Here is a 25424-nt window from a genome sequence, read left to right on the forward strand (position 1 = left end):
GAGGTTTGGATACCCTATTGATGCCCCCAAAAACATCCACCATACACCCCCCCTCACCTCTTTTTTTCCTTTATCCTTCGATTCCATCCTTTATTTCTCCCCCTCCTTTCTTATTCTTCCTCAAATCTCTCTCACTGGCAGTCCCGAAGGAGCACTCGGCTTGGTAAGTAAAAAACACTGAAAGAAATGCTAAATAATAAAATGTACAGCTTTGTTTACTATAATACAGGTGCGTGTAAATGAAGAAGAAACAGATAAATTGTGGGCTAGTTTTGTTTATTAAGATCATGAAGGTTGCATCATTAGACCTTTCAGAATATAAACTGATACAACCTCATGCAGATCTGATGAAATTAGACGAACAAACAGTTATAATTGACTATAAATGTAATCATTTTAATTTGGTAATGTAGAGGTTATGTACAATAATTAGAAAATTGCTATTAAATAAAATGTAATGACTAAACTTATTGTATAAAATTGCTCACGTATGTAGAGTATGACATGTCAGTGTTAATTGTAATTTGTATATAGTTGTTATAGTTTTATTTTTGCATTCAGTTTAGTTAAAATTAGTTATTTTGTTGTGTGTTTTGTTTTGTTTTTATTGGTTTTTACTTTGTAAACGAGTATATACAGTAGGGATGTCCCTATCAGGTTTTTTTGCCAGAGACATTTGATTTTGAGTATCTACCAATACCGAAATCTCATACTTTTATAATACATAAAAAAAGAATAAAGAAGAGCGAAGAAACAAATCCAGGATGTTCCTCATTTTTTATTTAATTCACCTTCTTTTAACATTCAACAAACTCTGTTAACAAACAGAGCATTTCTTTGAGGTAGCTTGAACAATCAAGTAATAAATAACAAATTCTTCACCTCTTGCAATCCTAAGTTTACATATCACACAGATTGCTATAGCAATGTGGTCGTCATAAACTTTATAATACATCTAGACCGCAGACATACTTGGCCAATTGCTAGATCAGATATGGTTGTGGCCAGAAGTTAATGAGAATAACTTATATTATCTATTAAATTATTTAGTATTAAACTCTAGTATAAGTACTAAATTATAGTATAATATATGGTACCGTATTTAAATATAGTAGTGTCTACCCCCACCCCAACCCCAAACCTAACCATCACTGTAATGTAAAAACAGTAGTTGTACAGAGTATTATTTGTTATTTACTAAATTACCCAATAAATTGTATTTTAATAAGGATTACCCTGCACTGCAACCCTAAACCCAAATGCCACAGAACTGTCAAAATATTACAATATTATTGTTATACAGTTTCACAAAAATGATGCTGTATTGTATTTGATCTAACACATACATGCACTTTCCAATTCAAACTGCTTCCGTGTTCTACTTTGCATGCATTTAACCAATAGTGTTTCTGCAACAAAAGGATGTCATGCCACAAGCGTTGCTGTTTCTCTGTTAACATATATGTATGACTATATATTTGTAAGAACATATGAACATATATGTTTGAGAACTGATTGTGAGTAACGTCCGATACCAGTAGAGTCTGAAACCATGTGATCGGGATCGATTTCTGATCATGTGATTAGATCTGGACATCTCTAATTTACAGTATGCTACTTACAGTAGGCTCAGTGCTTTTTTTCAAACGTACATTAATTGTTTAGCATTGTTAAACTTGGAAAGTAGGCCTACCTAGTTTTAAAAAGTTAAGTTGCATTAACTTTATTCCAAAGTATTATTATATATATATATTTATTAATAACATTATCATTAATAATATTATTAATTTACGTACACTCAAAAATGTGTTGCTTGTTTAAGCTACTTATTTAAAATGAGCTGAAACAATGTTGAGATTTCACTATGACGACTTAAGTTTTGTTCAATACACTTAATTTGTAAAAACTAGTAAGTTAACTTTTTTTGTGTGTGTGTTGTCCCAGCATTTTTACAGTGTAATAGCCTGATTTTTTGTTTTATTTTTTATTGACTACAACAAACTTACATGCCTTACATCTTTCTGTTTCTGCAGGCGCTGTCATTTTGTTTCTGTTCTAAGGGTGCTGTGTGTGCCCTAGGTATTTCTTCGTATATTTGTTTTAAATGCTTTTCATCAACACAGCCATGCGAGGGTGGAGTCTACTCTTCCTCCTTTCCCTCCTCTTCCTCCTCCATTCATTCTCTGAGGCTAAAAAGAAGTCCAGGCAGCCTTCAGAAGCAGTGGCCGGATCAGACATCACACCCATAAATCCTTCACTGGGCTCAGGTCAACTAAGCACAAAGGACGGGCACCGCTGCACCTGGGAGACGCTGGAAAGAGGAGCCAACATCGTCCTCCAGGTGAGCTGCTCTGTGGCCGGAGAGGATGGACTTAAACCTCCGTACACCTGCCAGTTTGCTGGAAAACCTCAGGAATGCTCTGCGTACAACGACCAGTCGTCCCAGTACTGGAAGCAAGTGGTGAGCAAACTGAAGAGGCGTGAAAACGCCTGTGAAGGGGAGAAAGTCCTGAAAACCCGCCTGTGCAAGAAGGCTTCCAGTGCATCTCACATGAAACTCACAGAGAGAAGCGGAGTAGAGACGACTACACACATGAGTGAGGGAACGCAAGACAGCAAACGGAAAACTGATGTTCCTGCGAGGAAAGAAAAAGACGTGCAGAAGGAAAAGAAGGAGGAGGAGGAAGAAATGAAGAAAGATGAAGATGACGGGGTCGAAGGAATAGTGAATGATGAATTCTCAGACATGGAGCCCGCTGTGGGTTACTGCAGAGAATCATGGCATTCTCTCTGCAGATTCTTTGGCAAGTTTTTTGATGGTTAGGAAAGAGAAACAGGATGATTTTTCGGATCGGGTGAAGAGTGAGAATGTGTGGAGAAGATGGAAAGACAACAGTCAGGTGTCAGTAATACAACTTAGATGCTAGTATGCAGCCTGAATAAAAATAGGCCTGTTGTTATGAGGAAGATGAATAGACATGGAGATAGTTTGTGTAATGTTTAACAATTACTGTAATCACACTGGTTGTTAATTTAACATGCATTATGTATGTATAAAACAAATGCTTTTCTTATTTAGTTTGTGTCTTGTTTCTAATCCAAATATCTATGTATTATCTAATGATAATAAATTAATAATAATACGTCAAAATGTTTAATAAAACAAGCCAAATAACCTGTCAGTGGGGTAAGTAAAGGAATCTTGATTTAAGTTTTAATTGAGATTTTAATAATCCTATTGGCATATTATTTTGCTTGCTTAAAGTAAAAAAAAAAAAACATAATTTTGACTTATTATTTCTGAAAACAAAGCTTTATTTTTACATGTCTAGAAAATTCTTCTTGATTTAAGAATTTTTAGATATTTGGATTAGAAGTAAAAAAAAAAAGTGTATATCGGAACTAATCCTTAACTTTTTGTATATATAATTGTAACTTGTATTTCACATGAGCACTGACTTTTTATTCAATATGAAAATTGTTGTATATGATTATACTTAAATCAATAAAAAATACATTTAAATAATATGCATTTATAAACTAGAAATGTAGAGATTTATGCAGAAAATAATCCTATCATTTATACTTAAATGAACCACAAAAGGCAGTGGTGTATAAAGTACAAGTAAAAGTGCAAATACCTTACTGCAAAGGGTAAAAGTTAAAGTCACTGTTTAGAATATCATTGTACTTGAGTAAAAGTTTTAAAAGTATCTAATGTATATTTAACTTAAGTATTAAGATTTTTTTTTACTATTTAATGTACTTAAGTAATGAAAGTAAAAGTAAAGAAGCTGCAAATAAAATACTTTTAATATAGCATAATTAACAAAAAACAGTCAACAACCAATAATATTAGAGGAGCGCAAGGCACAAAATAATGTAGGGTAATATGTAACACAGAGTTTTAAGTTAAGGGTTAAACATGGCATGCTTCAGAGGTTTTGACCACAGTGTCGGCAGACGTGTTCCTGCCAATTTTTTTTTTTAAAAAGGTGAAATTTGGATGAGAAAGACAGGAAAAAACATTTTTTGCAGCATAAAAGTATATATATATATATATATATATATATATATATATATATATATATATATATATATATATATATATATATATATATATTAATTATACTTTTTTATCTGTAAAAGTATGTATGTAAAATATGTCCACACGGTTGGATACCAATTAAACTAATTTAAAAAAATGAATTTTAAGTGTAATATTGAATACTTTCTCAACTTTTTCAAATAAATGCATTGAATAATAAAGGGTAATAATGCAAATAAATCCAAATGTGTTTATATTATAGATAAATAAATAAGCATGGTGTGCTATGTAGAAGAAAAATCTAATTAGTTAAGTACTGAGGAAATATACTAAAGTAAACTGAATTTAAATTAATAGTGTGAAATCTGCCTTATTAAGCATGTGTTACAACTAAACCTCTGTCTGTTTCAACTTGCCCCACAGGTGGGGTAAATAGTAAAATTTTTATTCCTGGCACGTTTGGCAATACTGACAGAAACTATGGGTCCAACGATCATGAACCCAGTCCTCATTTGTAAAACACATGTGTGTTGTTGGTAAAAAAAAAAAAAAAGGTTTGTCTAACCCCATTATTTTGTTTATTATTTGGCCAAAACCAAAACGTGTTACTTTGTGCCCTGCTCTCCCCTTAAAGGAAGTTTCACGTTTGAAAAAAAAATAATAATAATTTTGGCTGCCAAACATTTGACTAAAACATCAGATTTAAACATTAGATTTAGCACTCTTTAACAAACTGTGAACAATGTGATAGTCATTGACGGCTGTTGTGATTTTCCTATTTAGAATTTGCAAAAAATACATTTCCGAAATTATATTATTAAGAAGAAAGTCCGAATATAAATAAAAATAAAACCAACTTTACCTCAATAGCTACCCAATATGCCCTTTATCTCAGTGTGATTCTTGACGATCTGACGATGAACACCAAAATTTCTGTTTCTTCAGGCTAGCATCGTTCATCTTCGTCACAACTGAGCGGTCGTTTATCACGGGAATAGCCGCTGTCGCTGTTAGTTTTATTTTCGTGTTTTGCCCATATAAGCCTAACAATAATCACCTGCTTCTCGCTAGCTATCATGACATGCATGTGCTTGTTCGGAAAATGAAATGAACCGCGGAGACTATGAGCAATCGACTGCACATGCGCAAAGGCATTTAGGTAACGCAGGCGCATTGATCGACCACTAAAACATCTTTGTTTCTTTGGTTTCATTTTGTAGTAACGAATGTCATTTGGGGAGATGTATCGGATTAAAAGTATAGAAATTATTGAAGAAATATAGGCCAGTCGAGTAAAAGTGATAGCAGCAGAAAAATACAAACTTGTCTGTGAAAACTTTTTTTTGTTGTTGTTTTGAAAACTGAACTGCTAGTGCATTTCAGCTAATAATAAACTTCCAGTGAAAGGTTAATATGACTTTTTTCAAAGTCATATTAATTTTCAAAGTTGTAATGTCATTACAATATATTCAGTTAAATAAACTTAAGCATTCATTTAGTTTAAGCCATTAAGATGATAGACCATGTTATCGCTATAGCGCTGTCAGGATCAGCAGGCGAGTGCAGAAACTCCATTAAAAATACCGGAGTAAAATAAACTGTAATATTTTAAACACATGGGGGGGGGGCATAATGTAATTTAATGCAGTGCTTTATAGGCCTATTGTCTACCAGACAAGTAAGATCACTGTTTTTTTAAAGAAATGCCTTAAATATGGCAATTTTATAATGGAAAGACAGTTCACCTGAAGCACTGAGGCTTGCTGGCTTCCTTTTAACTAATTTCTACAATTTCTAAGCTCTTTAAAAGTTTACGGCTGATAAAAATACCATCACTTGTACACATATAAGCGCATTCAGCACAGAATACAGCGTTGATTTTAATGGTTGGTAATTTCTGTGAGAAAGCATGTAATGAAAGCCATTATAGCTTTAAGTTAAAAATTAGCTTTAAAATGTCAGAGCTAAACATGCAATTTCTTTTTTAATCAAGATCAAATGAACTGAACAAGTTTAAATCTCCCACAAAAGAACATTAGAGACTCTGAACTCGTTATATTGTGTCTAAATCTGTGTTTGCCAGAGAGTATGTTGCCTTTTCACCATTTTGCACTTAGCATCAATAGTCAGCTAACCATATCAATTGTTTAAAATTGACGGTCACTGAAAATAGAGCAGCACATACAATAGATTAAATCAATAAAATGTGCGATTTAAGTGCCATTCACCTGCCCCCTAATGAGCCAATTTGAGGACAAGGAGAAAATATTGTGGGGAATAAATGCCTCTTTTGTCCAGGCTTTCTGTATTCTCACAACTGCCCATAGCGACACATTTATTAAGCAAACTCTGCTGCTAAACTGTTGGATAAAAAGGTTAGAAAAAGAAACTTTCTGAGTCAAAGCGATTCACTGGACATCCTAACTACAGTAACTGGACCATGGTTTTATAAATATATAGCATAAAATATTATTAAATATAGAAGTGCTAATATATTTAGTTTTAACTGTGCTTATTGTCAAGGCCAGTGACAGACGTGTCAAGAAAAAGCGTTTTCAGCCATTCTTTTCTCTCACCAAGAGTTCAAAAGAGGAGATGATAGCTATTGGTAAGCAGCCTCGCAACCTTGGTTAGTTCATGAGTGAATGGTAAATAACTTTAAATTCCACAATAATAATCAGCTTTGAGTCTTTATGTCTGTACAAGAAATGTGTGTGAGAGAGGCAAGCTTTAATCTGCTACTTAATCCTCTTTTTAAATTCACAGAGCCCTGACTTTAAACCCTTTATTATGCTTTGTTTGTTTTGTTAATTTGCTACCCATGGAGAATGCATAAGACTTTGAGTTAAAAAAGGCCATCAAACTTTTTCAAGAAAAAAGAGAGGAAGAAATTTTTAAGAAATTAACAAAGTCATTTTGAAGTAGACGGATGTCGTTAACATACACTGAATAATGTGATCATCGCTGCTTCACTTAACATTTTCAGTAGCAAGACAAATATCACAGTAGGGGAAATCTTAACACAAAAGCTGCGTTTTAACAGTTAAGAGGTGCTAAATGGTGCTTGTCTTAAAGAGAAGAAGAAAAAAATTTGAAAATTCAGATGGATGGATGGATTGAGGGAGGGAGGGAGGGACGGACAGATGGACGGACAGAAAGACAGATAGAGTGCATCTGGAAAGTATTCATAGCGCTTCACTTTTTCCACAATTTTTTTTACAGGCCTTATTCCAAAATGGATTAAATTAATTTATTTCCTCAAAATTCTACACACAATACCCTACAATGGCAATGTGAAAAAAAAAATTTTTTTTTAAATTGTTACAAATTTATTACAAATAAAAAAACTGAAAAATCACATGTACATAAGTATTCACAGTTTTTGCCGTGAAGCTCTAAATTGAGCTCAGGTAAATCATGTTTCCACTGATCATTCGTGAGATGTTTCAGCAGCTTAATTGGAGTTTACCTGTGGTAAATTCAGCTGATTGGACATGATTTGAAAAGGCATACACCTGTCTATATAAGGTCCCAGGGCATGTCAAAGCACAAACCAATCATGAAGACAAAGGAATTGTCTCAAGGAACAAGACTAGGGAAGGTTACAGAAAAGTTTCTGCAGCTCTGAATGTTCCAATGAGCACAGTGGCCTCCATCATCTGTAAGTAGAAGATGTTTGGAACCACCAGGACTCTTCCTAGAGCTGGCCGGCCATCTAAGCTATGTAATCGGGGGTAAATGGCCTTACTCAGGGAGGTGATTAATAACCCAATGGTTACTCTGTCTGAGCAGCAGCATTCTTCTGTAGAGAGAGGAGAACCTTACAGAAGGACAACCATCTGTGCAGCAATCCACCTATCAGGCCTGTATGGTAGAGTGGCCAAAAGGAAGCCTCTCCCTGCCTGGAATTTGCCAAAAGGCATCTGAAGGACTCTCAAACCATAAGAAACAAAATTCTCTGGTCAGATGAGACTAAAATTGAACTAATTGGAGTGAATGCCAGGTGTTACGTGAGGAGAAAACCAGGCACCGCTCATCACCAGGCTAATACCATCCTTACAGTGAAGCATTGGCGGCAGCATCATGCTGTGGGGATGTTTTTCAGCAGCAGGAACTGGAAGACTAGTCAGGATAGAGATAAAGATGAATGCAGCAATGTACAGAGACATCCTGAACGAAGATCTGCTTCAGAGTGCTCTTTACCTCAGACTGGGGCGACGGTTTATCTTCCTGCAGGACAATGACCCAATGCACACTGCCAAAATATCAATGAAGTGGCTTCGCAACAACTCAGTGAAAGTCCTTAATTGGCCCAACCAGAGCCCAGACCTAAATCCTATTGAACATTTCTGGAGAGATCTGAAAATGACTGTACATCGTCGCTTCCCATTAAACCTGATATAGCTTGAGAGGTACTGCAAAGAGGAATGGGCAAAAATTCCCAAAGACAGGTGTACCAAGCTTGTGGCATCATATTCAAAAAGACTTGAGGCTGTAATTGCTGCCAAAGGTGCATCAACAAAGTATTGAGCAAAGGCTTTGAATACTTATGTGCATGTGATTTCTCAGGTTTTCCAGACATCTGAAATGCTTATAAAAATGTGTTGGAATCAGACCTAAATCACTGTATGTGTCCTACACACGTTTGTCAATAAGTAAATCTTAATAAGTTGCACATCTTCAGCCCAGTCTATTAAACAAATATATACTCATACACACACACACACACACACACACACACACACACACACACACACACACACACACACACACAGAGAGAGAGACACTCTGTGTCTCTCTGTCTCCCGTACACAGGCACATCACTTACTAAACACACTGGCTCTTAGTCACCACACATAAATCAAGTATTTAAAACAGGCATTCAGCCAGTTGCCCCTTTAAGGCCTCCTTTCCCATCCTGATCTACAGGGAAAAAACACTCACCTCCCCAAACCCAACTGGGACCCCTGAGAATCACACAAAGAGACTCAAGACGCTTCCCACATCAGAGTTGTTCTGGGCAGAGTGGAGAAGTGACCCATTCGGACCCCTTGCAGTGCTCTATTCTCCGAGCTGGCCTTATGCCACATTCAGCCTCTTGAGCCTTACGACGATCCAATGGAAAACAGCTAAGAGGGACACAAGACACACAAAATTAGTTCTGACACAGCTAGTTTGCAAGAGGTTGCAAGCTCTGCCATGTGGTATTAGCACAGGGCTCATGCTTAATTTGCCCAATGAGGAAATAACTAGACAGTAGTTACTGTTTGTGAAGCGTTCATTTGTCTGCAGTATCGAATTCATGCTGCCTCATGAAGTTTGGCTTTAAAAATGTAAAACTGGATGTAAAGTCCATTCTTTTGCATTATCTGCTTCTTGTGCTAGTTGAGATCTTGCCACACGTCACTAATTTGCTTCATAAGAGGATGTAGCAAACATTTTTATAAAGATGATTTTGGAAGTAGCTCATAAGCAGCTCATGTCCTACAAGATAATGCTGGAAATTTCACTAACTGCAAAACAAATTTACTGTACGTGTAGGAAAGGCAGGCCAGTGAGACAGTGCTGTACTAACAGCAGCGCCATCTGCCGTATGAACAGTATCAATGCGACAATGCGACTTGAAAGATGCACCAAAATGTTAAAAATTAATGAAGAAAATAGTGGCATCGATTAGACATCAGAAAACAATGCAAATATTGAAAGTAGATAACAATGCTGGTATTATCTTGGCAAGTAAAATTTCTGCTATCATAAATAATGTACTAGCTACAATGAATAGGCTAATGGTAACATTAATTAAATAGGCTTTTTTTATTTCACAGTGACGCAGTGGGTAGCACTATCGCCTCACAGCAAGAAGGTCACTGGTTCGAGCCTCAGCTGGGTCAGTTGACATTTATGTGTGGAGTTTGCTTGTTCTCCCGTATTAGCATGGGTTTCCTTCGGGTGCTCTGGTTTCCCCAGTCACACAAGACAAGCTATAGATTCATTGAATAAGCTAAATTGGAAAAAGATTGTAAAGAAAATATAAAATTGTAAAATAGTGTGTATGGGTGTTTCCCAGAGTTGGGTTGTGGCTGGAAGGGCATTCGCTGCGTAAAACATATGCTGGCGGTTCATTCTGCTGTAGTGACCCCTGATTAATAAAGGGACTAAGCCAAAAAGAAAATAAATGAATGAATAAACAGATGCCATTGTTTATACACCTTAGGAAATAAAGTTACAAAAGCTGTCACTGGGGTGGTACCTTTTCCAAAGATACACATTTGTGCTTAATTGCTACCTCAAAAGCTTTATATTTGTACCTAAATATTTTAAGAGGTACATTTTTGTACTTTCTAAGTGCTAATATGTACCCTTGAGTTATAATGTTAGGTGTTGCTTTATTGACAGCTATTGTACCTTTATTTCTGGTACGGGGAGTGTACAGAGATATTATCTTTATAAACCCACTTCAACAAACCCTAAATACACTGCCTAGTATACTTAAAGAAATTATAATAAAAATAGTAAAGACAAGAAAAAAGAAAAAACAACAAAACTGTTTAAATTAGTAGTAAAAAATAAACAATTAAATAGACAACAATATTGTGTGATACAATCAGGGATAGTGCTGTGCTATCTTACAATGGTAGTCTATTAAGCATATGGGTCTGGACAGAGAAAGAAAAGAAAAAAAGAGAGAAGTGATAGCAACTTTTTTGGCAGCTGCTGACGTGGGGCATTGACCCAAACCTATAGGTAGTCAGGAGCGCATCACCACTGCTGATTGACTGTAGAAATTGAGCTCTGCATCTCAAGATCAAAATCTTTGCCATGGTGTTATCTGTCTGTCTGTCTATCTATCTATTATTTTCTTAGTATTAATTTTATTCCATATTTATTTTATGATATGGCAACCCATGCAGTGGGTAAGGCAGATGTAAGATTTTCTGTCCACTAGATGTCTCTCTCCACTAGTGTATATTTAAAGTGGCAACTTGCATTGGATAAGACACTGACGTTTTTTCACACTAAACTCATTTTATTACAGGCTTTTGTGCCTTGGTGGTGTTTAGCAGCAATACGCATGGTTTATTATGCAATAGTAAGGCTATAGCCTAATTATCCTTATACCACAGGAACAGAACCAACAATATTTTGTATGAAGTCAGTTTAAGTCTCTGCAGATGTTCTTTTACCTCACATAACCTGAAAATATTGCCATGTTTTGTTACAGTCATTAATGGCACATAATAATGGAAAAATATTAGAAAATAAAAACATTTTTTTTGTAGCCAATGCAAAGTTTAACTGTTGAACACAAACATTTTGATCATTTATTTTAGATTATTTTCCATTGTTTAAAAAGGTTTCTTTACCCATTGTAAACTTTTCTTGATTTTCTAGTGAGTACAAATTTAATTGACAAAGAAAAAAAATCTTATTAGAACAAAATATTTTTGAATAAATCAGTTATTATAACCAAAGCAAAGTTTCTCACCGGAATTATTATTAGTTTTTAGCAAATAAAAATATCCTACAATGCACAGTTTCTCTGTGAAATATAAATGATTGTTTGTTTGTTTTCTTTAGCCAACACAAAGTTTATCAAAGAAAAAACTTATGGACAATAAACTTTAATTTTGCTAGGTAATAAAACATTTCTATAGCCAAAAGCAAAGCATCTCCAGTAGAGAGTGAAAGGATTTAGAGATGTTATATTTGCACATGTTTGAAACCGTGACTATTGGTTGTGCCCCACTAGGCTGATAACCTCTAATCACCTAAAACACACACTCCAGACAGCTGCACCATTTGCACATCAATAAGGAAGGTGTTAAGGTATCGAAGACCAGGGCGCACATCTGGCCACGCACATCAATCAGACAGAGTGACCTAATTCATCACCTAATCGCTGATCAAATAATGATGAGTAAAATCAAATCCTGATTAAATCGCCAAGTTGTCATGCAGCATATCGGTTTGTCAAACGTGAGATAAGATAGCTACTGACACAGTGAAAACTGATATCATTTAAAGCAGTATTCAGAAACGTGCATAGACACAGCCTGCATTAAGGACTTTGGTAAGGATTTAATGACTCGAAGTTGCTTGTAAAAAACAGATTACTTTACCATAAGCCAAAGTCATGTTGGGATGGAGCTACAGAATAGTTATCTGAACCCTTGGGCGAGAGTAACCACACCAGATATTTTTGAGGGTTAATATAGCTTATGTCTGCGTGTATTTTTAATGTCACTATAATCTTAGATTAATAGTTTGTAACAACCTTCAGAAAATAAAAATTAACTTTACCTTATCATGACCTACATCAACAGTGCAAACAACCACGCTTAGTAGATTAAAGATTACCTGCGACTGAACCTAAATAGCATTCATGAATCATAAAATAAAAGACAGCAGCTATTACTACACCCGAGAGACCGTCAATTCAACAAAACCCACGATAATAGTTGGCAGTGAATATTCACACGTGAGTGCGATGTCATTTTTCACCAGGGTTCGACTGCTACACAATGATTGGTTGAGCTTGACAGGGGAGTGGAATATGCAAATAAGTAAGACGAGGCTTTATTAAAGCACTCGCCCAGTGCGTGAGCGCGGCGTGGAGTGGGTGTGTCGGCACAGCACAGCAGACAGGCTGCAGGTCTGGGCTCCGATGCTCTCGAAATAAGGAATTTTACACTGAAACCAGTCATCTGGAATAGCTTACAAATCCTGTGTTTTATGTATTGAGCTTTGTGCAAGTGACCACTTTAAACTGAAACACTTTCTCCATGAGTTCCACAAGGTAAGTCGTTTTATTCTAAAAGTTTTAAATAAAAATGCAATCTGTTACTGTTTGAGGTTTCTAGCATACTACAGCTAGCGACACGTCTGTTTTAAAGATTGTATTATTGTAAATGCTAACTTTGTGAGTTGTTTGTAATTTCTATAGGAATATTCTGCATGTAAATATAGACCATAGAGGCTATAAATGATAAATATTGACAAAGTTAGTCCTCGAATGTCCGATAGCTCACATGACTGCTTTAGCGAGGAAACGCGATTTTAATTTACAACAATGTGAAAATGCGCACTCGAACTCAAACTTTTGTGGTTAGGCTACTGAAATGTGTGAAACCCTAAGGCAAACACGTATATTAACATTTAATTTATACTTTTAAGTGCCATTCAACCTTTTGTTTGGCTTTTCTGCGGTATGGGGGATGGGAGTTAAAGGGCCCCATGTGGCAGTAGTTTCTGTCACCTTTTTTTCTCCCACTATACTGTCTAATCAATGTCCACAGATGCACCGTGTTGTGTCATGAAGCAGTTTGTTTCTGAGAAATATTTGTTATAATTTAAAAAAACTACATTTTAAAATGCATTATAAATTAATTGTACCTATAAACATCTGGGTTGTTGTTTTCTTGTGTTTAGAGTCCTTCATATCCTCAGTCCCCCAATGCCGGGTCCAGTAATGCCCGTGGATGTGGCTGTGCAGCTTTACATCACCCATTCACCCCCACTGCGTAACTTCCTGAGCTCATATGAAGACTACAGGACACGCAATCTGGTCAGCAACTGCTGCAAACCCCTGCGGCCCTGCTTGAGCTCCAGAGCCCAACTGGAGCACTCCTGTCGGAGCTGGCAAAACCCAAAATCTAAGACTAAAAAGAAGGTGGTGTTTGCAGACTCAAAGGGTATGTCATTAACAGCGGTGCACGTCTTCTCAACATTCGATAACAAAGAAACCGCTACATCTGAACTGCAGTTTGACCTGGAAGACTTGGAGGAACTCAAAAACACTCTCCATATCAATTCAGTCCAGAGCAGGATTCTGGATTTTCTGCAACCAGCAGCAGACTACCTGGATTTCCGTAGTCATCTGCTGAAGAACTTGGTTTGTTTGGAGAACTGTACCCTACAAGAGCGGGCCCTCACCGGCACGATCAAAGTGCGTAACCTGGCCTATGAGAAGTCTGTTCATGTGCGCATCACTTTCGACAGCTGGAAGAGCTTTGAGGACATTGAATGCACATTTATGAATAATGTGTACGGATGCCAGGACACAGACACATTTTCATTCGCAATTGAATTGCCTGGGTATGTTCCCCCTCAGAATAAGGTCGAATTTTGCATTAGCTTCAGGACTGGAGAGCAGATCTATTGGGACAACAACGATGGTAGAAATTATGGACTGATTTCAACATCCTGGCAACAGAACAATAAATTGAATTCCTCAACCCAGACCAAAAAGTCAGATGAATTCAGGAAGAAGAGCAGTAAGAAAACACAAGAGAAGGGCGTTTTTAAATGTAAAAGTTCACTACAATCCAATGGCATTTTTCCAAATTGGCAGAGTTGGGGTCAGATTGCAGCAACCGGCCCCTACTGGTGACCTGAGCTGACATCCAAATAAGCTAAAAGGCTTTAGCAATGGTGATGATTAACTTTCATTGAAAAGCTCTTAATATGATTTACCTGCTGATTACTTTGCAGGTAGTCCCAGATCAGCTGTCTATTAGCAGTTTAATGAGGGAACAGTGGCTGGTTGAAATGGTCACAGAGTGAAACTTTGTTTCTTTCAGATGGAACATGTTGCTGCAGTGCAATACAGAATGTTATATTGTTTTGTTAATGTAAGATGTGTGATGACCCTTTTTCTAAAGAGCTAGACTTGTCTGTAAACGAGACCACTAGGGGTCTGGAATAAACACTATATAGGAATGTGTGCTATGACTTATGCTGTAAAACTACTACCATTGGCATCCAACATCTGCAGAATCTGCACTATGCAAAAATGTAATCAAGTCTGATGATTTGAAGAGGTTGTATATCTAAAGCCTGTTTCATACTTACCAATTTCAGACGATTTTTAAGTTAAAGATTTTATCATGGAAGAGACGAACAGTTGGTGTGCAATCGGTGGGATTATCCTTCATATTGAAGGAGTATCTGGTTAATAATGTTTAAAACTGAAAAAGAGACAGAAATAATAGTATTTATCATTTTTAATACATACTCCTCCTTGAGGAAAAAAATCAGCCGTGAAATTCAAGTTGGTTTAAATCATTTTGTTTATCAAGCTTTCTACCTGCAAGATGTGCTTATGTTTAAGGGTTTACTTTTTTATTCACATTTGTGTTGGATGTTTTAGAAGGTTAGTGTGCTGAATTGAATGCAAATGAATGCAATAAGCTAAACAAATGGCCTTATTATGGCTTCTGTGCCTTAGGATCTGCTGAGCAAATGTCAGTACCTTTTGTTTTAAGTGCAATCCAGTGAATCCGAGCAGAATTGGTTGTGATGTCATGTTTGAATCAGATGGAATGGATGTATTTTATTAACGAAAGAATGGATGCCTTGGTAAAAGAATGTGTATTTGGTTTGATGTTTCTAAAATAAAATCTGAAAAGTTCACATTGTCAGATTCTGTTTCTTACAAACTGCTCAAACAAATGAACTGTCAAAATGTACAAACATTTTCAGAAGCAAATTATTTACCTGTTTAAAGAGGGTTGGCAGGCTGAGTTGGATGATTGGCATCAGAAAATCAATACTGTCGTGCTTGGACAGGAACATATTTGGAAAACAAAGAGGTAAAGAATAAAGAAACTCTTAATACAAAGAACACTTTCAGCATAAATGTAATATGGTTCTAAATAGAACTGCATGTAAAAAAGCTTTAAAGTATAGGTCTCAAACTCAGTTCCCGGAGGGCTGCAGCTCTGCACAGTATTGTTCAAGCCCTAATCAAACACAACTGATCTAGTAGTGTCTAGTAGCCTTGAACGCCTTGATATATGATCAGCTGTGTTTAATTAGGGTTGGAGCAAATCTGTGCAGAGCTGCGGCCCTCCAGGAATTAAGATTGAGACCTATGCTTTAAAGAGAGAACCATCATTTTACACTTCCAGTTTACACTTCATTTATGTAACAGTGGCAAATTATGTGCTAACATTTATTTAAAACATTAGATCAAAGCACAAGTGACAGTAAGAAGCATTTCTTTGCTCTTGTAGATGTAAAAGCAGGTGTAAAGTCAAGTATTTACATGTAAAGCTAACTATTTTCGCCAAAGCTTCAAGCACTCTATGAATAATAATGCAGAATCTGAAGACTCTGAAGGCGTTTGTCAAGTTGAAGCAGCAACTTGACACCTTGTTTTTATGAATACACATATGCAAACTCAAGGACTTATGAATTGCTTTTATCTCCATACAAAGCTCTGACAAAAATCATAAAACGGCAAAAGGTTCAACGTTAGCTTAGGGTCTTCTTTGCTTAATGAGGAATGCAGAGAATGTAGAGAGCTTAAATTTCCACTTTTCAACATTTTTATAAGACACACATCTACCTTTTAACACAGAGAAAGAGGAGCTCATTTAGACAGGAGACCTCTGATAACCCTGGATATCAACACTCGCTGCACGGTCGTGTACTGAACGCACAGTTCAGAAATACTTACTCTCGTGCCAAGCCTATTTCAGCTACCCGACATTTATTAAAGCAGCCGACCGGGGAACATCATGTCAATAGCAGGTTCTTTCAGGTTGTTCCAAAACCAGTTTGTGTACACACTGTGATTACCATAAGTAGCCAGTAATAAATACTATAAACATGAAAGCATTTCATGTTGTGTGAAATTAGCAAAGAAGTAAAAGGTACATGTATTTAGCACTTTTTTTACATTATATTGAGCATGTAAAAAATAAAAATAAATAACTAAAATTAATAAACAAAACAAAATAATACAAAACATTCCAATACAATTTTAACCTATACATGTCTGAAAAGCAATAGGAAGAAGCATTATTTAATTCTAGCCATTCTCCACTTTACATTCATTATAAATAACACTCCAGAACAATAAATAATAATGAACATCAATATTAATCAAATTAACTCAATGATTCTGTCATCTCACTCTTATTCTTTTCAATCTTATCTTTTTCTAATTAAATTAACAGTGCGAACAACAATTAAATCTGTTCTTCTTCAATGTACATTCTGAAAACCATATTCTTCTACTGATTTTGAAATAGATCACACAGGACACTGCTTGAGCTCCAGATCTAGTGACTTTAAAGGCTTAAAAAGTGCAATTTAAATTAACTTGGTTAATAGGGTAACTAGTTAATCAGGCAAGTCATTGTACACATTTACACATTTTGTAAATAATTTCCTAAGGGGGCTAATAATATTGATCTTAGTTTCAAAATTATTCATATATATATATATATATATATATATATATATATATATATATATATATATATATATATATATATATTATATATATATATATATATATATATATATATATATATATATATATATATATATATATATATATTTTTTTTTTTTTTTTTGCTTCAGCCAAATTAAAAGAAATTAGATTTCCTCCAGGAAACAAGCATAATAATAGGGGATTACTTTGAAATAGGTCATTGCTCTGTTTGGGAAATGTTTGGAAAATGTTTACACTTGGGAAACTGGGGAGAAAAATCAAATCAGTAAGGAAAGTTTTAGCATGGCCAAGGTTTGCTGGTGACTCATCATTTTTAATCCGTATTTAACCATTTAGTCACACACACACTGTGAACACACCTAAAGTAGTGCGCAAACATTGCTAAAAAAGTCACAGAGGGATCTGAACATGTGGTATAAGAGGGGCAATTCTTTTCAAAAACAAAATATCCTGCGCATCCTGAGTAAACTAAGAATTTTGTACCTCTTTCCTCATTTTTTGCCAATTCTCAGTGGAAAACCCAATTATAGGCCCAGATCCATTATTGCATGTGCTGGTCTCTCTGTCAAGTGGGCAGCATTACCTGAAACAAATTATTGATATTTTAACTCAGTTTTTCAAATGACTCAGTTTTTCAAATAACTTCCTTGAAAATGACCCTAAGCGCAGTCACAGATAAATGCAGTGGTTTCATGGATGAAAGAAATGTTAAAATGTCAAAAATCTTTGAAACAGCATGTGTATATAACCGAAACAGACATCGACTCTTCCAATAGTAGCTAAGGTATTTAAAATAGCCTCCTTATAATTGAAATCCTTGAAACACGTGGTTAAAAATTATTATTTCCTGAACTAAACAAATGGTTCTGAATGTGAAATATTCAGGTGATTCATGAAATTTGAATGTGATGACAAAAACGCTTTATATTTTCATCATTTTAGTAATAAGAGAGAATGTGTGTAATAAGAGAGAATATTTTATATTATTATATTCTAATTCAAAGTTGTTACTTCACTTAACTAGATCTTGTTCCAGCAACAGCTTCTGTACTTTTTTTTATTTTTTATCTGAGATTGTTTCTGAGTTGCAAAAACCCATTGTAATTTCTCCCATCATTCTGATATATATTATACTCAAGTGACACTACTTCTCAAACAAGAAAAAATGTAGGACATAGACCTAATTTTGTCCATCAGGAATTGATTGGATCATTAGACCATTGTTTTCATTTCATGTGAGTGACAGATACAAACTTCATTAGCAAAAAAAGAAGATGTGGCTGCAGGACAGAGGGTGAGATGTTTTGTGTGAACTTTAATGAATGCAAATTAAATAAAGACGATAATGATGTTGTGCATTGATACATATCTGCAACACTACAATATTATCTGCAAAGGTGTCATTATTTTATAACTGAAGCATGTTAAGTAATATGTCATTGTGGAAATTTCTGTCAAAGTCATAACATGAACAATTTACAATTAATTACTGCAGAAAATTGGCAGTTGAAATGTATGCTTTTGACTCCCTGTAATTATTAACACATGAATGTACACAATATTAGTAAATATAATTGAATTAATACATTGATACATATAACTGATAACAGTGTATAGATTACTTAACGGATCATATAGAATATTCATTTGTTGCTGGTGCAGTAATCATTAATACAGTTATTTGCGAGTCATACATTAAATGCATTAGTTAAAGGGGACCTATAGGCAAAAATCACTTTTATAAGTTGGGTGTGTGGCAACAGTCTCTGACTATAACCAGCTTTTAATGCACTGTAGAAACATTTAAACCAGTACAACGACAAAAAAAAACACCTTTCACTTTTTTTTGTTCACTCAACTTTTGAAAACATCAGCTGCACTGACCTAAAATTATTTGTCAGTAATACAAAAAAAAAATATTTAGTTGGGTTAACAGAAGATTATTCGTTTTCTGGAGAAGTGAACTAATCTGTAACAAAACTTTTTAAGTTGTGCCAACTGAAAATTTTTTGTCTGCAAAACTGGAATGCCTAAAGTTGTGTGAACAAATTAAAAACAATCCTTATCTCCTTTCATTTTTTTTTATTTTTTTGTTATGTAATAATTTTTTGAAAACATCAGTTGCACTGACCTCAAATGTCTGTAGTTGAGTGAACAAAAAATATTTTGGAAATTGCTTTTATACTAATATTAAAATAATATATTTCCCAGACATGGGTTGCGGATGGAAAGGGCATCCGCTGCGTAAAAATGTGCTGGATAAGTTGGCAGTTAATTTTGCTGTGGCGACCCCGGATTAATAAAGGGACTAAGTTGACAAGAAAATGAATGAATGATAGAATAATTGAATAAAATAATATAAAATAATATAATAGTACTGGTAATTTAGTTTTGTTTCTGGACAACAACTGATATCTATGTGGTCACAAAAGTTTATCATTTGTGTAGTTGTTTTAAAAGTTAGATTTTTTTTATTATTTGATCTTTTTTGGCATTTGAATTTTCATTTGAATTTTGTTAGGAAAAAACTTTCATATATAAACATAATGTGAGATGAAAATTTATACTGTGTCACCCCCCCAAAAAGATAAATTACAAATGAATACTAATTTTAAATTATCATCACTTTAGAATTATAAGGTTCTATTTGACATTTTTGTTAAAATTGAGTTATTGACATAAATGATACATAAATGATAATGGGATTTTTTTTTATAAGTTGTTTACATTTTAAGACATTTTATTTAAAAAACATATGTTACACGCATACTGTTTGCTATATGGAGTGTGATAACTTTGAAGCTCAATATCTCAAAATCATTCAGAACGCAGAGAGAACCTTATAACTCCAAGGTGACGTTATGTTAGCATTATTGCAGTAGTATTTTGTTGTTGTTAATAATAATAATAATAATAATAATAATAATAATGACATTAATGTTATTACCAATGTTACTATTATTTTTGTTGTTGTTAGGGTTAAAAATATTGTAACTTTTATTTTTTCAAGTGAGGAGGTCTGAGATTAACTCAATTTAAAGTAACAAGTTGCCAGAAACCAGTGCGGTGGCACAGTGGGTAGCGCTGACGCGTCACAGCAAGAAGGTCACTGGTTCGAGCTTTAGTTGGGTCAGTTGGCATTTCTGTGTGAAGTTTGCATGTTCACCCCTTGTTGGTGTGGGTAATTCTTTTTTGAACTTGTGAAGTTTTGCTCACAAAACTAATCTTTTTAACTTAATGAAGAGAATTTTAATTTAGGTTAAGTAAATGTGTTAAATGTAGTTGTACAGATATTTTTACTTATTTTTGCAAAAACCAACAAAAAACAAACAAACAAACAAACAAACAAACAAACATACAAACAAACAAGTAATTTTAACTTTTTTCAAGAGGGATTTTTTAAAGGGTGTTAAAAATGAATGATTTTTACTTTTTATAAAGACACTTGATAAAAACAGTCTGCAAAAACACTTTATTGACATTCTTCCTTTGGACGTGTCAAACAGTGAAAGCCTTGTCCATTAAACGATGATCTTTCCTTCATTAGCATAGGATGTTAGTCTTACTTTTGAATCTGCAACTATGCTGACACATAGGCTTTTGTAGCTCCGCCCTCTTTTAAAAAGAGAAGCACACTCTCATTTGAATTTAATGCAACAGTCACCAAAATTACACAATTAGTAATAAAGCCTAAAAGGGGCAGTTTCAATATTTGTATGGTATTTTGAGCTGAAACATCACATATATACTCTAGGGCAGGGGTCACCAATCTCGGTCCTGGAGGGTCGGTGTCCCTTCAGGGTTTAGCTCCAACTTCCTCAACACACCTGCTTGGGTGTTTCAAGTATACCTAGTAAGACCTTGATTAGCTTGATCAGGTGTGTTTAATTAGGGTTGGAGCTAAAATCTGCTGGACTCCGGCCCTCCAGGAACAAGTTTGGTGACCCCTGCTCTAGGGAAATCAGAGACTTATTTTACATCTCGTAAAAAGGGGCGTAATAGTTAATTAATTTAATTAGTAATAACCACTACTGAAACATGACCCATTTATTTTGATTTTACACTGACATTAACTTAATTGCGAGGTATTTAAGCATCACCTGGTGTCTAACCACTAGACTACCTCATACTGTCTCAGTAAACCATTTGGTCTGCAAGCCTTCAGCCAGAGCAGCCTTAAGTCTCCAATTTTTTATGATTTTAAAACTGAAGTTATATAAACATCAGAGGGCTGGGAGTGAGAGCTGGTCTGGGGTATGAGCCATAAACAGGCCTCAGAGATGGCAAGAGAACAGTGCAGCATTCACAATCAGGAAAAACAAGGGCTCTCTTACCGTGCGAGCAGGCAAAGGGAGCGGAGTATGGACTGGATTTGTCTATACAGCTGTGATTTCCTGCACTGCAAAACACTCTGCGGCCATAAAGGGCACGGAAAATGTGTTTTTCCCCGGGTGTTGGATTTACCTACTCAAAGATTTGATTTGCTTTTTTATTTCCTGTGCAGGGATCGCAAACATGTGGTTGACGATGCACGCAACTGTTTTGCCTACTTTCGTTTCTGACTTTGCCAGCATAAAGTTGTCTTACCTTGTTACTCAATGGTGCATTATAATAAAGCGGCTTACATAATGTGATATCTGATACAGCATCATTCTTCTGCTATTTTTAAAGAGGCTTATACTGCAGCTGTTAAAACTGACCACAGACACCACTGTGACACCGTCAGCCCAGAAACCTATGACACAGATTCTTAAACCACTCACCATCAAAATCAGATTCTGAAGTATACAAAGCTATCATTAAATACAGTTGGACACCACCCTGTTTACTGTTTGCTTTGCCAGTGCTTGTTCAATGAGCCATTGTTTGAGTCCAGTGTGAAGTCATCTAACGGCAGAAACGGCTTAAAGACTGTGATTTTGGTCTTTTGAAATTTGCATCTCATTTTATGAGGTGTCAGTTCTGGAAAATATCAGGCTGTTTATTTGGTTAACTCAAGCCAAAGGAAGTAATTTCTGCTGAAACTCACATGTGCATGTGTACACAATTGCTCAGAACCTTGCTTTTATCAACCTCCCAGGTAAATCCAAATGAAAGATTTTTGGGTTTCTTTTTTAAAAAATATTTGACTTAAGGTTAACTAAGTGCTCCAAAACAATGATCAAATTCACATTTAGATGAAATATGGGTAACACTTTGTTGTAAGACAGGGGTTTCAAACTCAATTCCTGGAGGGCCGAAGCCCTGCACAGTTTAGTTCCAACCCTGCTCCAACACACTTACCTGTAGGTTTCAAACAAGCCTGAAGAACTTAATTAGTTTGATTAGGTGTGTTTAATTAGGGTTGGAACTAAACTGTGCAGAGCTGCGGCCCTTTTGGAACCGAGTTTGACACCTGTGTTGTAAGGTGTCCTTGTTACATACAGTTAAAGTCAGAATTATTAGCCTTCTTGAATTATTAGCCCTGTTAATTTTCCCCCTTTTTCTGTTTAATCTAATAGATAATATTTTTTCAACACATTTCCAAACATAAAAGTTTTAACAACTCATAACTGATTTCTTTTTCAAGTTATATTTGCCATGATGACTGTATATAATATTTAATTAAATATTTTTCAAGACACTTCAATAAAGCTTAAAGTGACATTTAAAAGCTTAACTAGGTTAATTAGGGTAACTATAGGCAGGTTAGGGTAATTAGGCAATTGTATAATGATGGTTTGGTCTGTAGACTATCGGAAAAAATATAGTCTAAAGGGGCTAATAATTTTGACCTTAAAATGTTTTTTGTTTTTTTTTAACTGATTTTATTCTATAACAGAAATAAATCAAATAAGACTTTCTCCAGAAGAAAAAATATTTTCAGACATACTGTGAAAATTTTCTTGCTCTGTTAAAAATAATTCAGGAAATAATAAAAAAAATAAATAAAAAAATTCAAAAAGGGCTAATAATTCTGATTTCAACTGTATGTTATATGTATTTACTGATGCAATTACACAATAAATTATGCATAATTATAAGTAGCTAACTCTAAACAAATGAACAACATTCTAACCTTCCTATAACCCTAAAGCTGCATGTAATTAATTTGTATTTTTCAGCAGTTAAAAGAATATTCATTCATTCATTTTCTTTTCAGCTTAGTCTCCTTATTAATCCTGGGTCGCCACAGCAGAATGAACTGCCAACTTATCCAGCATGTTTTTACGCAGCGGATGCCCTTCCAGCTGCAACCCATCTTTGGGAAACATATACACACACACACACACACACACACACACATTCACTACGGACAATTTAGCCTTCCCAATTCACCTGTACCACATGTCTTTGAACTGTGGGGTAAACCGGAGCACCCAGAGGTAACCCACACGAACGTAGGGATAACATGCAAACTCCACACAGAAATGCTAACTGACCCAGTCGAGGCTCGAACCAGCGACCTTCTTGCTGTGAGGCCACAGCACTACCTACTGCACCACTGCGTCACCACTAAAAAAATAGTTCCACTAATAATAAGGACACCATACAATGAAGTGTAACTCATTCAAAACAAAACCATCTGCATTGATTTTTAACAATCAGAATTGAAACAGAATTTGTGCAGACTTAAAGGTGCAGTAGGTGATTGTCTTCAGAAACATTTTTTGTTGTGCTGATTGAAAGTTTCTTTACATTTCAATAGTAATGATTAAAGTAAATTATCTAAATTTATGAATTTCTATATTCTGGGTAAGGCATAAGAATAAAAAATGTTGGCCAATTCCCATAATTTTGATAAGTAGCTCAAACTGTCTGTCAACAAATAGAGATTTGTTAATCTGCAGCCATTAATGCCGCACATTCATCTGCACAAGAGATAAAGCAGTAAAAACAAATGCTGAATCAAAACTTTTTACAATCCTGAATCATTACTGGAGTTACTTTTGCACGCATGAAGGAAAAATGACACAATGGCTGAAGGATTTCTTTTAGACAGGTAATGTTCTGTTTTAAAACTATTTTAGTCATGCAAAGCTGATGTAGATTGTGTTGTTTTATGAATAGGTTATATGCACAGAAGTGCACCTTTAATTATCCATGATGCTATACAGAAAACCCCACCGATCAGAGAGCTACAGAGAGCAATGTGGTCCAAAGTATATCTAGCTCCAATCACTACCATATGAAGTGTGTTCATATCCATCTGTAGCTTTTGACTTGATAGTGTTATTTGGTCATTAAAGCACTCAAATGCACAGTTGTGTCTGCTTATCTCTTATCTGGTTGATTTATCTTATAGCTTATAAGGCTAAACAAAGACTTAAAAATCCTACAGGGAAAAAACTTCACCCACCATTGTTGCTGACAAATAGGCACTCACTCTATAGCTCAAACAACAGCACAGAAAATAAATCATTGGAATTGGTTTAACTTCCATTGACGTGTAATAGATACCCGTTGACAGCCATTAAGAATCCATTGGAACTTAACGAACTTGAGGATTTAATATGACAACAACCGAAGTGAAGCACAATGTGTGAACACTGATAGTTAATGCTATAATTAAATATTAGTTACTTTTATAGTAGATATAAATTTTAAGGCCAAAAATAGACCTTCAAGGCATCACCGGAATTGGCTTTGAAGGTCTGTATTAGATTTTAAAAACATTTTTATTTTCTATTTTTTAATTTATTTTTTGTGGACTGAAGTGAAGCCAACAGATATAGAAGCAAATCTCTACCGCAAGCATCTCAAAGCTGGGTTATCTCAGACTTACACACACACACACACACACACACACACACACACACACACACACACACACACACACACACACACACACACACACAAATGAGGGCAATGGGTTTCTTTACACTCCCAGCTTCAGAATCCTTCAGCAACCTTTCACTGCATTACATACAGTCGTATCCATGAACCCAGTGAACCTCACACACATGATATATTTAACCTTCACAGTTCGACCCAGTGGGAATGTATACATTGTACATAGCTACTCAGATTTGAGGGGATGCCCTCACAATCTTTATTTTCTGGGTAAGCTATTCCCAGCTATTCCAGAGAGCATTTACGGTAACTTTCTCTTTGCAAACATAACAAATCCAGCCCACAGTAACATTTGCACAC

General features: G+C 35.3%; 2 protein-coding genes and 1 long non-coding RNA gene across 4 annotated transcripts in view; 2 read left to right on the forward strand and 1 right to left on the reverse strand.

Annotated features, from left to right (window-relative positions):
• LOC110439024 (uncharacterized) overlaps positions 1-12496 on the reverse strand; it is a 33264-nt gene extending 20768 nt beyond the window's left edge. For both annotated transcript variants that reach the window (XR_011006997.2, XR_012393376.1), the window contains exons 1-2: positions 12350-12496; positions 8993-9177 (exon numbers count right to left, since the gene is read on the reverse strand). This is a non-coding gene — a long non-coding RNA (uncharacterized lncRNA). The remainder of the gene's footprint in view (positions 1-8992; positions 9178-12349) is intronic.
• On the forward strand, positions 120-3526 carry fgfbp3 (fibroblast growth factor binding protein 3). The gene is made up of 2 exons (XM_021467405.3): positions 120-163; positions 2034-3526. The coding sequence occupies exon 2, from the start codon at positions 2105-2107 to the stop codon at positions 2822-2824; it is 720 nt and encodes a 239-aa protein (XP_021323080.2). The 5' UTR covers positions 120-163; positions 2034-2104; the 3' UTR covers positions 2825-3526.
• Positions 12497-12654: 158 nt separating the features above from the next.
• Positions 12655-15460, forward strand: ppp1r3ca (protein phosphatase 1, regulatory subunit 3Ca). Its single transcript, NM_001002376.2, is given in 2 exon segments — positions 12655-12845; positions 13478-15460. Coding segments are annotated over 2 exon segments (975 nt in total). The 5' UTR covers positions 12655-12831; the 3' UTR covers positions 14439-15460.
• The last annotated feature ends 9964 nt before the right edge of the window (positions 15461-25424 follow it).

The sequence above is a fragment of the Danio rerio genome, chromosome 17 (assembly GCF_049306965.1).
Source record: "Danio rerio strain Tuebingen ecotype United States chromosome 17, GRCz12tu, whole genome shotgun sequence".
Classification (NCBI taxonomy): domain Eukaryota; kingdom Metazoa; phylum Chordata; class Actinopteri; order Cypriniformes; family Danionidae; genus Danio; species Danio rerio.